At 43.7% G+C, this 13,421-nt stretch overlaps 1 protein-coding gene across 1 annotated transcript in view; it reads right to left on the reverse strand.

The window, feature by feature from the left end:
* The window catches only part of agpat5 (1-acylglycerol-3-phosphate O-acyltransferase 5 (lysophosphatidic acid acyltransferase, epsilon)), a 158,421-nt gene extending 146,561 nt beyond the window's left edge, over positions 1 to 11,860 (reverse strand). Inside the window, exon 1 of the mRNA XM_063038917.1 lies at positions 11,513 to 11,860. Within this exon, the coding sequence (XP_062894987.1) occupies positions 11,513 to 11,731 (219 nt within the window). The 5' untranslated portion in view covers positions 11,732 to 11,860. The remainder of the gene's footprint in view (positions 1 to 11,512) is intronic.
* Positions 11,861 to 13,421: the final 1,561 nt, after the last annotated feature.

A 13,421-nucleotide genomic window follows, 5' to 3' on the forward strand; every position in this document is an offset into this window, starting at 1 on the left:
AGTCAATGAGAAAGAAAGTTGACCTCATCCATGATGTGACTTATGCTCAAGGAACCCGATAAAAATTCACTAATTTGCTATAGCCATTGGAATGCAAGTATTTGGGAAAGGCTTAAGATGAAAACAGTAACCCATCAACGAGAAGGGGGAAGGGGGGGGGAGAGAGAGAACTCAACAGCAAAAATGAAAGCAGAATTAGAAATTCTGATGTCCCTGAGGAGCATGAGCGCTGCTCATATCATAAGCAGCTGAGCATCTAATATTTTAGTTTGAGATTCAGCACGGAACAGAACTTTCCGACCCAGTAAGTCATGTCGCCCAGCACCCACTCATTTAACCATAGCATAACCTCAGGACAACCTACAAACCGGTACATCTTTTGATTGTGGGTGGAAGCTGGAGCACCTGGAGTTAGCCCACTGGGTTAGAGGGAGAACATACAAACTCTTTTCAGACAGTGCCAGAATTGAACTCCGAAGTCCAAAGCACCAAGCAGTAATAGCATCAAGCTACCCCACTATTCTACTCCTGTTAATTTACAGAACGATAGAGGCTCTTCCAATCCAATTAGCCTAACCCACCCAAATGCAATCATGACCAATTAACCTACTAACCCATACATCTTTGGAATGTGGGTGGAAACCACATGGATGACAAAGCACAATGGTATTTGACAGTACACACGAATCTGCAAACAGGTACTGAGGACAGGTAGAATTGAATGAATAAATGAGGTAAACACGAGGAATTCTGCAGATGCTGGAATTTCAAGCAACACACATCAAAGTTGCTGGTGAACGCAGCAGGCCAGGCAGCATCTCTAGGAAGAGGTACAGTCGACTGCTGCGTTCACCAGCAACTTTGATGTGAAGGGTCTTGGCCCGAAACGTCAACTGTACCTCTTCCTACAGATGCTGCCTGGCCTGCTGCGTTCACCAGCAGCTTTGATGAATAAGTGAAGGTTGTGCAAGCAAAGTTTTGAACAAATCGAATTGAATTGACTTTATTTCTTATATCCTTCACATACATGAGTAAAAATCTTAACGTTACGTCTCCATCCAAATCTGAAATTTATAGTAATTTATATTAAATAGTATGTACAACAGGACAGTCAATATAGCATAAAAATACAATTATATCAGCTTAATCACTCCGATGGCCTGGTAGGAGAAGCTGTCCCAGAGCCTGTTGGTCTGAGCTTTAATGCTACAGTTCCATTTCCCAAATGGTAGCAGCTGGAACAGTTTGTAGTTGGGGTGACTCGGGTTCTAAGGGACAACTAACTAACTAACTAACTAATGGTGGATGAACTTTGAAGGTCAGACAAAAACTATGAAGATGAATAAACAGTTGATGTTTTAGACCAAAAACATCTATTGTTATTCCTCCCCATACGTGCTACCCGAGCTGCTGAATTTCTCCGGCATTTTTTTTTACTTTGCTTTGGATTTCCAGCATCTGCAGAATCTCGTGTTCAGGAAAATAACTAAGTGGGATCTCAAAATTATGAATTCGGGTTTCAATAGCACACTTGAGTGGAGACATATGAAAACAGGCAGTGTTGACAGTAGAGTGAGGAAATATACTCGATTAAATGTTCATCCAAGATGAAGCAGGTAGTTCTGTATCAAAGCGAGTCAGAAAGATGGAAGTGTTGATGAAGCTATAGTTAAAACTTGCTTCTGCTCATTTAATACTTAATGCAGTACAGTGTGCCAATTCAACTGAAATAGAAGGGACAAGTGAGGTGATGTTAAAATGGAACATGAAACCATTTGCAATCTGATATTTTATATCCACTGATATGAATTGTCCTGTTGGGAGCTAATGTTACCAAAGGGTTGAAATGTTAAGTCCATACTTAATGATTTAGGAACAACTTCTTCCCTTCAGATTCCTAAAAGTTCTACGAATCCTTTAACACAACATTATTCCTGTAGCATATTTTAAATTTAGATATTTATGTCCTTGTAACGTACTACCACCGCAAAACAAATTTCACATCACGTCAGTGATAATAAATTTGACTTTGAATTCTTTCTATAGATAATCTAAATGATTCTGAAAGCATCAAACACATGGTATCACATTCCTTTGCCATGTAAACCATTATACTATCAACCACCAACACAGGCATATCTCAATGCTGTGCACACACCCAAAACCATGTGGCTAAGCACATCTCCAGTAAAACTGTTAATGACAATGCTGTTAACTGAATCACAACTGGTGATGTCAGCATACTGGAGTGAGACAGACCAACTGGTTAAGTGGTGCAGGAATTTCAACAAAACCAAGGAGTTAATCATAGACTTCAGAAAGGGGAAGTTTGGAGTCCGTGTAACAGTTCTCGCTGGTGAGTCAGAGGCGGAGAGGGTGAACAGGTTCAAATTCCTGGGCGTTAATATATCATAGGACTGGCAAAGGACTGAAGGAGATCTGGCACATCACAAAACACTAACAGTACCATTTATTTATTATTCTGTTTGTTTTTTTTCTATTTGTACAGTCTGTCTTCTTTTGCACATTGCCAGTCTATGTATATTTTTCATTGATTCTGTTGTATTTTGATTTACTGTAAATGCCTGCAAGAAAACCTCAGGGTAGTACATAATGACATATACAAACTTCGATGATAATTTACCTTGGACTTTGAAGATCGTGCTGAAGTGTGGTGACTCATTCCAAGTAGCATTTTGCAGATTCACTCACGACTTCTATTACAATCGTCGACTTAAATCTAAATTCTACATCTTGAGTTACTACTTGCATTGCACTATAACACTTAATTCTGCACTCTTATTATTTGACCTTACACTAACTACCTCAATGCATTATCAGACATCCAGCCCTGCAAAAACTCATTTCAGGGAGGTAGCACCATCAATTTGCAGGAGACTTCTGGCAGAGTTGGGATGTCTGCAATAGAGTAGCTCCTTAGCAACCAGCCAGCTAGTTTAAATAACGTTAGCTATGCTAATGAACGAATGACACCTGTTAACCTCACCTCAACACGTCTTTTACAGTCTTAACCCACCATGGGCAATAGAAAGTCACTGTTGCAAACAGTGCAGCAAGCAACACTGTCATTATTTTGACCCCTATTAGGCAGGGATACACTTTAGTGTAGTCTGAGGTGACTTACGTTTTATATTTTTTTTGGAACACTCTGCCATTGTGCGCTCTCGCTCCCTCTCTCTCGCTCTCGCTCGCGCGCTCTCGCTTGCTTTCTCTCTCCTCTCTCGCTGCGCTTGCTTGTTCTCGCTCTCTCTCGCACGTGCTCTCTCTTGCTCGCTCTCAAAAAAATTGATTTCCGTGATATTGTATATAATTTGTGGGCATCAGGGAGCCACTATTAATATGCAGGAGACTCTCGAAACTTCCTGAAGAGGTGGGATGTCTGCATTATTGTAATGAACTGATCTGCATGAACGGCATGCAAGACCATTTTAACATTTGAAAATAATAATCCAATTTACCAATTTACTGAAGTGCCCTGCAAAAGATAAAAACTAATCAAGTAACTGGACTCTTTGTAAACAACACACATCAAAGTTGCTGGTGAACGCAGCAGGCCAGGCAGCATCTGTAGGAAGAGGTGCAGTCGACTTTCCAGGCCGAGACCCTTCGTCAGGACTAACTGAAGGAAGAGTGAGTAAGAGATTTGAAAGTGCGATGGGGAGGGGGAGATCGGAAATGATAGGAGAAGACAGGAGGGGGAGGGATGGAGCCAAGATCTGGACAGGTGATTGGCAAAAGGGATACGAGAGGATCATGGGACAGGAGGCCCCAGGAGAAAGACATGGGGGGGGGAGGGGAACCCGGTTTCTTTTGCAGCTCGGATTTACTCCTGTGACTCCAACAACCACAAACTGTTGTGCAATGGACTAAAGTAAAATGTAGTTGGGCGGGCTGGCAAATGTGCATCGTATGTTCAGTTACAAACAAGACAGCAACACACACAAAACGCTGGAGGAACTCAGCAGGCCAGGCAGCATCAAGGAAGAGTGCAGTCGACATTTCAGGTCGAAACCCTTTGACAGAACCCCTTTCTCTAGATGCTGCCTGGCCTGCTAAGTTCCTCCAGCATTGTGTGTGTGCTCGGATTCCCAGCATCTGCAGATTTTCTATTGTTTGTGACTGGATGTTCAGTTAAACTGCTTTCCTGACAACTGCCTTTGCTCTTCCCTAATCAGAAAAATTGATCCAATATCAGAGTTTGATATTAGGTATTGCATTGAGGATTAATGTCACCCACATTAAGGCTTTAAAAGGTGTTGGTCAAACCAAACTTGGAGTATTGTGGGCAGTTTTGGGCCTCTTAACTAAAAATAGCTGTGCTGGTGTTCAGAGTTCAGAGGAAGGTCATGAGAATGATTCTAGGAATGAAAAGGTTTAACAAGGACCATCTGACGGCTCTGCACATGTACTCGTTAAAGTTTAGAAGAATGGGGGGGCGATGCAAGAGATCTCATTGACATGTATTGAATACTGAAATAGAGTGGGGGACATGGAGAGGATGTTTCCTATAGTAAAAACAGCCTCAGAATAGGTGTGAGTCCTTTTCAAAGAGAGAGGAGAAGGAATTTCCTTAGCCAGAGTGTGCTGAATCTGTAGAAATCATTGCCACAGACGGCTGTGGAGATTGGGTATATTTAAAGTGGAGGTTGATAGGCTCTTGATCAGTAAAGACATCAAAGTTAGGGAAAGAAGACAGAATAGTTGAGAGGGATGCATCAGCCATGATGGAATGACAAGGCAAACATGATGGGCCAAACTGCCTGATTCTGCTCCCATATCTTATGGTTTTATTAAATACTTAAGAGTATTTTGTGTCAGTCTTTGCTGTGTAAGACACTAGCAGTATGCCAGATATGCAAGAGTGTCAGAGGGTAGAAGTAAGTGCAGTTGTTATTACTAAGGAGAAGGTGCTTGGGAAGCTAAATCATATAAACCAAGTGGACCACATTCCAGGGTTCTGAAGGAGAAAACTGAAGAGATTGTGGGCATTCGTAATGATCTTTCAAGAATCACCAGATTCTGGAATCAAATTCAAGGACTGGAAAATTGCACATGTCACTCAACCCTTTAAGAAGACAGAAAAAAAGAAATCATATGCCAGTTTGCCTGCCTTCAGTGGTTGAGAAGATGTTTGAATCCATTATTATGAATGAGATTTCTGGGTACTTGGAGGTATATGATGAAGTAGGCCCAAGTCAGCAGGGTTTCCTTCAGGGGAAAGCTTGACTGACAAATCTGTTGGAATTCTTAGAGGAAATAACAGGCAGACAGACAAAGCAGAGTCAGTGGCTGTTGTTAACTTGGATTTTCAGAAGGCCCCTGACAATGTGCCGCACAAGAGGCTATTTAACAAGATAAGAGACTACAGTATTGCAGGAAAGATACAAGCATGGATAGAAGATTAGCTGACTGGCAGGAGGCAAAGTCAGAATAAAGGGGGCCTATATTGCCAGTGACAAGTGGTGTTCCACAGAGCTATGGGGACTGCTTCTTTTCACTTTGTATGTCAACAATCTGAATAACAGAATGGATGGCACTATGGCCAAGTGTGCAGACAACACAAACTTAGGTGGTGGGTATGAAGCAGGGAGTCTGCAGAATGAGTTGGACAGATTCAAGAATGGGCAAAGAAGTGTATGGTCATGCACATTGATAGGAATAAAGGAATTGACTATTTTCTAAAAGGGGAGAGAATTAAATGTGTAAAGGGACTTGGAAGTCCTTGTGCAGGTTCTGTCAAGGGCAATTTGCAGGCTGAACCAGTGGTCAGGAAGGCAAATGCTATGTTAGCATTCATTTCAAGAGGTCTAGATGAAATGCTGAGGCTTTATAAGGCATTGTTTAAACTGCACTTGGAATACAGTGAGCAGTTTTGGCCTCTTATCTCAGAAAATCTCTGGTGGGATAGGAGAGGGTGCAGAGGAGGTTCATGAGAATCATTTTGGGAATGAAAGGGTTAACACACGAGAAGAATTTGATGGCTCTGTGCTTGTGTTTGCTGGATTTCAGAAGAATGAGGGGGGGCATCTCATTGAAACCTATAAAAAACTGAAAGGCCTAGTCAGAGTGGTTGTGGAGAGCTGCATCACTGTCTGGTATGGTGGGGCTACTGCACAGGACCGAAAAAAACTGCAGAGGGTCATAAATTTAGTCAGTTCCATCTTGGGTACTAGCCTACAATATACCCAGGACATCTTCAAGGAGTGGTGTCTCAGAAAGGCAGCATCCATTATTAAGGACCCACAGCACCCAGGGCATGCTCTTTTCTCATTGTTACCATCAGGAAGGAGGTACAGAAGCCTGAAGACATACTCAGCAATTCAGGAACAGCTTCTTCCCCTCTGCCATCCGATTCCTAAATGGACACTGAACCCATGAACACTACCTCACTTTTTTAATATCTTTTATTTCTGTTTTTTGCATAATTTTAATCTATTTAATATGCATATAATGTAATTGATTTACTTATTTATCTTGTAGATTATGTATTGCATTGAACTGCTGCTAAGTTGACAAATTTCACAACATATTCCAGTGATAATAAACCTGATTCTGATTCTGAGAGGATGTTTCCTTTAGTGGACCAGTCTCGGAACAAAAGGCACATCCTTAGCATAGAGAGAATTCCATTTAGAACAGAGAAAAGAAGGAATTCCTTTAACTACAGTGAATCTGTGGAATTCATTGTCATGGATGCCTGTGAAAGCCAAGTCATTGAGTATATTTAAAGCAAAGGTTGATTTTTAATCTATTCTACATTATATATACACACACTGTAATTGACGTATTTATTGGTTTTCTTCTTCTTCATACTATGTATTGCATTGAACTGCCACTGTTAAGATGCTGGTGATAATAAACCTGATTCTGATTGTCTCGTACTCTGTCGCTTCACGCCAAAACCGGCATAAGCACCGGTCTGATGAGCCTATAAGGCTCGGGACAGACTTTAACTTTAACACATACCACTTGGTATTGCAGTAAAAAAAAGTTCCACAAGACCTTCTTCCACATCTTTTAAGTGATGTTTGCAGTTTTATGGGTAAGAACATGCTTATATTTTTTGAGCCAGGGCTTCTTCCTGGCCACTCTTTCATAAATTTTGTGCAAGGCCTTAGATTATGAAGCCATGAATTTCATCTCCAGTTGCAGCCGCTGAATTCGCCAGCTCGGAGTGACTGTTGGCCTTACAGTATCCTCTCTTATAAATGCCATTCTTCTCCGGTGACGAAGCTTAGAGAGGCAGCAACTTAGAGCTTGGCTGTGGTTTCTTATTGTTTCCACTTCTTCTTAAAAAAATGTTCAGTGCTTTTGAAATGGTCTTGTACCCTTCCCCCAGATTTCACCTTCTCTGTTATTTTCCTGATTTGTCTTCAATTTGGTTTGGTCTGATGAAAATCTACCATACTGTTGGACCTTACGGGGGGGGGTATTTATTCAGGTAATCCTCCAATTTTGGGTGAGTTGGTAAGGTAAGATACTGTGTTGTACTGGAGGAAAGTTAGTGAAGGAAATACAAATGGTATTTTTCAGAGTAATTTTCAGTCTCACAATTTTGTTTTTTAAATTTTTATTAAATTGTTGACAGGTTTTCAAATTTTTCTGTTGATTTGACATGATGCACAATGTTTTGTAGATTAGCTCAAAAAATCCTATTTCAATACATGCTAAATTTAGAAAATAGACGTGGGACCTGAAAACACAAACACAAACACACACACACACACACACACACACACTCAATTATTTGTACATTATTTTATAGGATTGTTTTCATGTTTATATTTTGTATTTTTATGCTGCATCATGTCCACAGCAACTATTTCATTCTCTTTTATACTTGAATACTGAAGCATGGATAAAAAACAATCTTGAATCTTGACATAGGAGTAGGTGGAGGCCATTCACTCCACTGAATCCATTCCGCCATTCGAACGTGACTGATTTATGCTCCAGTCCCAATTCTCCTGCTTTCTCCCCACAAACTTTGACACCCTTATTAATTGAGCACCCACCAACTTCTGCTTGAAATAAATAAGATAGAGGAGCAGAATTAGGCCATTTGGCACAGAGTCTGCTCTGCCATTTCACTATGGCTGATCCAATTTTCCTCTCAGCCCTGATCTCCTGCCTTCTACCTGTATCCCTTCATCCCCTGACCAATCAAGAATCTACCAACCAATGCCTCAAGTACAGGTGTCCCCCGCTTGTCCAACGTTCGCTTTACGAAACCTCACTGTTACAAAAGACCTACATTAGTTCCCTGTTTTCGCTAATAGAAGGAGTTTTCACTGTTACAAAAAAAGGCAGCGCACGGGAAAGGTAGCGCGCGAAAAAAAGCAGCGCGCGCCCCAAGCAGCCACTCTCCCCCGGATTCGGAACTGCATTCTCGCCGGCACTGCTTAAACACGTGCCTGTGAGCAGCCGTTAGCAAGATGAGTTCTAAGGTATCGGGAAAGCCTAAAAGAGCTCGTAAGGGTGTTACACTTAGCGCAAAACTAGACATAATTAAGCGTTTTGATCTTGGTGAACGAAGTAAGGACAAAGTGAGTTTGGCTTGTGGAAGTTGACGAAGGTGATGTTGAAGAGGTTTTGACATCCCATGACCAAGAACTGATAGATGAAGAGCTGATGCAGTTGTAAGAGGAAAGGATAACAATCGAAACCGAATGCAGTGGCAAACGGGCCGCGGACAGATACCGATTCGCAGAGAACGCAGCGGTAGCCGGAAGGCACCCGGCACATCTTTAAGAAAGAAGCCGAAATAAACAAGCTAATTAATTAGGTGCTGCCCGGCACATAAATGTCGGCCCAGATCAGAGGCGATGATCTGGGCCGACACTTACTTGCCAGGTGGCACCTAATTGATTAGCTTGTTTATTTCGGCTTTTTTCTTAAAGATGCGCTGGGTGCGTCCCGGCTACCACTGCACGCTTCACGGATTGGTATCAGTTCGCTGCCTGGAGGGTGGGGGCCGCTGCACCACCCCAACCTCCGCCTCAGCCTAACACACTATCATCAGTGTGCCCGGCGCTGTCCCAATTCCGGTACGTGATACTACATTGTACATACATCATTTCTATTTTATATAGGCTGTGTATTTTTGTGTTGTTTGTTATGATTTGGCAGCTTCATAGCTTAAAGGTTACTGGAGAGAGTGTTTCTGCTGACGACGCTTGCGTCGTGTTTCTGCCGAGAGTGCTTGCGTGAGATTTTCGCTACAGTGGACAGTGTGGCAATGATTGTGGAAAGGTATTTCTACTTTATATAGGCTGTGTATTTATCATATCATTCCTGCTTTTACTATATGTTACTGTTATTTTAGGTTTTATGTGTTATTTGGCATGATTTGGTAGGTTATTTCTGGGTCTGCGAACGCTCACAAAATTTTTCCATATAAATAAATGGTAATTGCTTCTTCGCTTTATGACATTCCAGCTTATGAACTGTTTCATAGGAACGCTCTACCTTCGGATGGCGGGGGAAACCTGTATACATAAAGACGGCCTCCACAGCTGCTTGTGGCAAAGAGTTCCAAAGATTCACCACTCTCTGGCTGAAGGAAATTCCTCATTTCCGTTTTAAAAGAACGTCCCTCTATTCTGGGGCTGTGTCCTCTGCTCTTAGATTCTCCCACCACAGGAAACATCAGCTCCACAACCACAGTATCAAGGCCTTTCACCATTCAATAGGTTTCTATGAGGTCACCCCTCATTCCTCTGAATTCCAGTGGAATCAGGCCCAGAGCCATCAAATGCTCTTCATATGACACACCATTCAATCCTGGAATAATTTTTGTGAACTCCCTTTGAACCCTCTCCAGTTTCAGCACATCCAGCCTAAGGTAACAGGCCCAAAACTGCTCACAATACACCAAGTGAGACTTTGTAAAAAGTCTCAAGATTTCTTCCTTGCTTTTATATTATAGTCATCTTAAAATGAATGCTAACATTGCATTGCATTCCTCACCAGTCTCAACCTGTAAATCAAATCAAGATCCTTTTGCATCTCAGTTTTTTGTATTTTCTCTCCATTTAGAAAATAGTCAACCCTTTCATTTCTTCTCCCAAAGTGCATGACTTCCCATCACTGTATTCCATCTGTCATTTCTTTGCTCATTCTCCTAATCAACCTAAGTCCTTCTGTAGCCTCTCTACTTCCTTAAAACTACCTACCCCTCCAGCTATCTTCTTATCTCTGCAAACTTTGCAGGAAAGCCATCAATTCCATCACTCAAATCATTAACATACAACATAAAAAGAATCAATCCCAACACAGATCCCTATGGAACACCACCAGTCACTGGCAGCCAATCAGAAAAGGCTCCCTTTATTCCCATTTTTTGCTTGCTGTCAATCTGCCACTGTTTTATACATGCTATAATCTTTCCCATAATACACAATAACTTAAACACAAAATAATCTGCAGATGCTGGGGTCAAAGCAATACTCACAACACGCTGGAGGAGATCAGCAGGTCGGGCAGCATCCGTGGAAAAGATCAGTCGATGTTTCAGGCCGAAACGTTGACCGATCTTTTCCACGGATGCTGCCCGACCTGCTGAGCTCCTCCAGCGTGTTGTGAGTATACACAATAACTTGGCCTCCACATTCATCTGTGGCAATAAATTCCACAGATTCACCATCCTCGGGCTAAAAAAAGATCTCCTTTCATCTCAGTTCTAAAGGGATGATCTGAGGCTGTGTCCTCTGGTTCTAGACTCACTCATTATTTGAAATATCCTCTGCACATTCACTTTATCTAACTTTTTCAATATTCAGTAGATTTCAATTAGATCATTTGTCAAAACACTGGCCCAGAGCCATCAAATGCTCCTTATACGTGAGTCATGTGCACATGATAAAAGGCTCAATTTATCTGTCACAACAATGTAATGTAATTACAGAATATGTGAGAATGGAATGTGGAATAAGAATACAAAGTGAAATCACAACTAGCCTAAGGTGAAGAACTCAGTCCTGGCTGCCTTTGGCTCAGGATTTGCTGAAGGTGACTCCAGACACAGCAACTCCACCCTCAACATGGGAACATTGTGGTGCATGTTTACTTGACTACTTTCATCAACAATTAAATATAACATGTACTGTACGTGACGAAACCTGGTATTCAAAGTTTGGCTAGGGATGGGTAGGGAGAAGTAATTGCAGAGGAGGGGAAGGCATGGATGGGGAATAAGGAGGGATGTAGGAGGGGAGGAGGAAGGGAGGGGGAAGGGAGGGGGAAGGGGAGGGGGAGGAGGGGGGAGGGGGAGGGGGAGGGGGAGGGGGAGGGGGAGGGGGGGGGGGGGAGGGGGAGGGGGAGGGGGAGGGGGAGGGGGAGGGGGAGGGGGAGGGGGAGGGGGAGGGGGAAGGGGAGGGGGGAAGGGGAAGGGGAAGGGGAAGGGGAAGGGGAAGGGGAAGGGGAAGGGGAAGGGGAAGGGGAAGGGGAAGGGGAAGGGGAAGGGGGAAGGGAGGGGGAGGGGTGCACTCACCTCCACCCCAGTGTAGTTCTCGAAAAAGAAGAGCACGACGCTCTGGTACACGGTGTAGAGCCGGTCATCCACCGGGTGGTAGAAGCGGGCGGGCAGTAGCAGTGACAGGAGGCGCCAGGCGGCCCAGCTGAGCAGGTAGGCGGGCGCAGTGCCCAACATCACGGCGGCGGGCAACCAGTAACGCAGCGAGTGCGTGTGTACCACTAGCGACAGCAGCATGGCAGCGGCACAGCGGAAACTGGAATGTGAAAGATTTGACAACCTGCTCCTTTTCACCGCCGCCGCAGCCCCGCCATCTCTAGCGCCGTGCTACCACCCTCCAGCATCGTCGCCGTTCATTGGCCGAGCGCCGCGGCCTCCCCATAGCAACCCGGAGATGGGAGGGGCGGGGCCTCAGTACTGTCTGCTCCCGGGACTTGGTTTCCGTGCAACATCTTGTTGCGTGTTCTGGTTCTGGCTGACCTGTGGTTTACCGTCACTGGCTAGGCGTGCAACATCTGGCTGTGGTGCCCTGCTACAAGCCAAAGTAATTCAGCTGTATTTCAGAGTAACTGGCTGAGAAATATCTCTCTGAGGTGCATGGTCAGGCGGTGTGGCAGCTGTATGGCTCCTGGTCACTGGCCTGTGTAACAATTGTCTGTGGTTCAGGATCACTGGCTTAAATCATCTTCCTGCGGCATACCGACGCTGACCAGATCTCTGTGGCACGTGGCCAGTGCAGTCTCTGTCTTTAGACCATAAGACATAGGAGCAGAATTAGGACATTTGGCCCAAAGAGTCTGCTCCACCATTCAATCATGGCTGATCCTTTTATCCACCTCCTCCCCCGGCCTTCTCCCTGTAACCTTTGATGCTGTTTCGAGACAGATATTTAAGATAAAAACAATGGCGCATGCACTCCAACTTTAATCGTATGCTCACGGGTGCATGTACAAGTATATCATAACATCCCCCTTTTTATCAAAACAAAGAAAATGAACAATTGTATTAACAATTAAACTCAATTTCTCTGGTCTGTTTTCCAGTGTATTTTCATGGAATAAATTTACAAAGTATTCATTAATCATGCCTTATATCTCTTATGCCTGTCACAAATACATACCACTCATTATTTTCCTTTGTATGAGCATATATACAAGATATAAAACATACCAAAATTCGACTTTAACTTCAAACTACAAACTTGTGTTCATTCATTGTCGACGTCAATGAGGACCTTGACACCATTATGATGGTGTGGAGACGAACGCGTGATTTGGATTTAAGTGAGGGAGAGTTGCACAGTGTCTGCCTCACTCTCTCTTCCCAATTCCCATCTGGATCCAGTGGCAAAACAGAGTCGAGATGGCTGGAGATGGGACTAGGCGCAGTGGATGACCAGGACGTCTTCTGTGTCTTGTCGTGCTCTACACATTCCATGACACTTGCAGAGACCGCCTTCTTGACCGTTGGACCTTCCATTGGTCTCGTCCGCTCAATCCGCCAGAGTCTGTCTTCACATGCTGGGATAGACAACTCCCTATCTCACTGAGGGTTTGAGACCCGTCGGCTACCCTCACCTGGTTTAGCCGGCTTGTCGAAGCCGTTGCCCGTGGTGAGGCCGCTGTCGCAGCAAACAGCTACAGGGTGCCACAGGTGAGAGCTGAGTGCCAGGTGGGGACATAAGGTGGACTAACTGCCTTGAAAAGGACGTGACATGTTACCCCACCAGAGGTGCTACCCCTCCCTGACACTCCATACACCCCAAACTACAAACTACACGACCTCAAATAGGACATGGTCCTTCTTTAAGTATAAACGTGACATTAAAATGCCATATAGTATCACAGATTTATTGTTCAATTGTTTATGCAATTATTCAATGTGGGACAAGGTCTTCTGGATATTGTGGCCTTTTCACTGTGCGGCC

The sequence above is a fragment of the Mobula hypostoma genome, chromosome 2, assembly GCF_963921235.1.
Source record: "Mobula hypostoma chromosome 2, sMobHyp1.1, whole genome shotgun sequence".
In the NCBI taxonomy this organism is placed as follows: Eukaryota; Metazoa; Chordata; class Chondrichthyes; order Myliobatiformes; family Myliobatidae; genus Mobula; species Mobula hypostoma.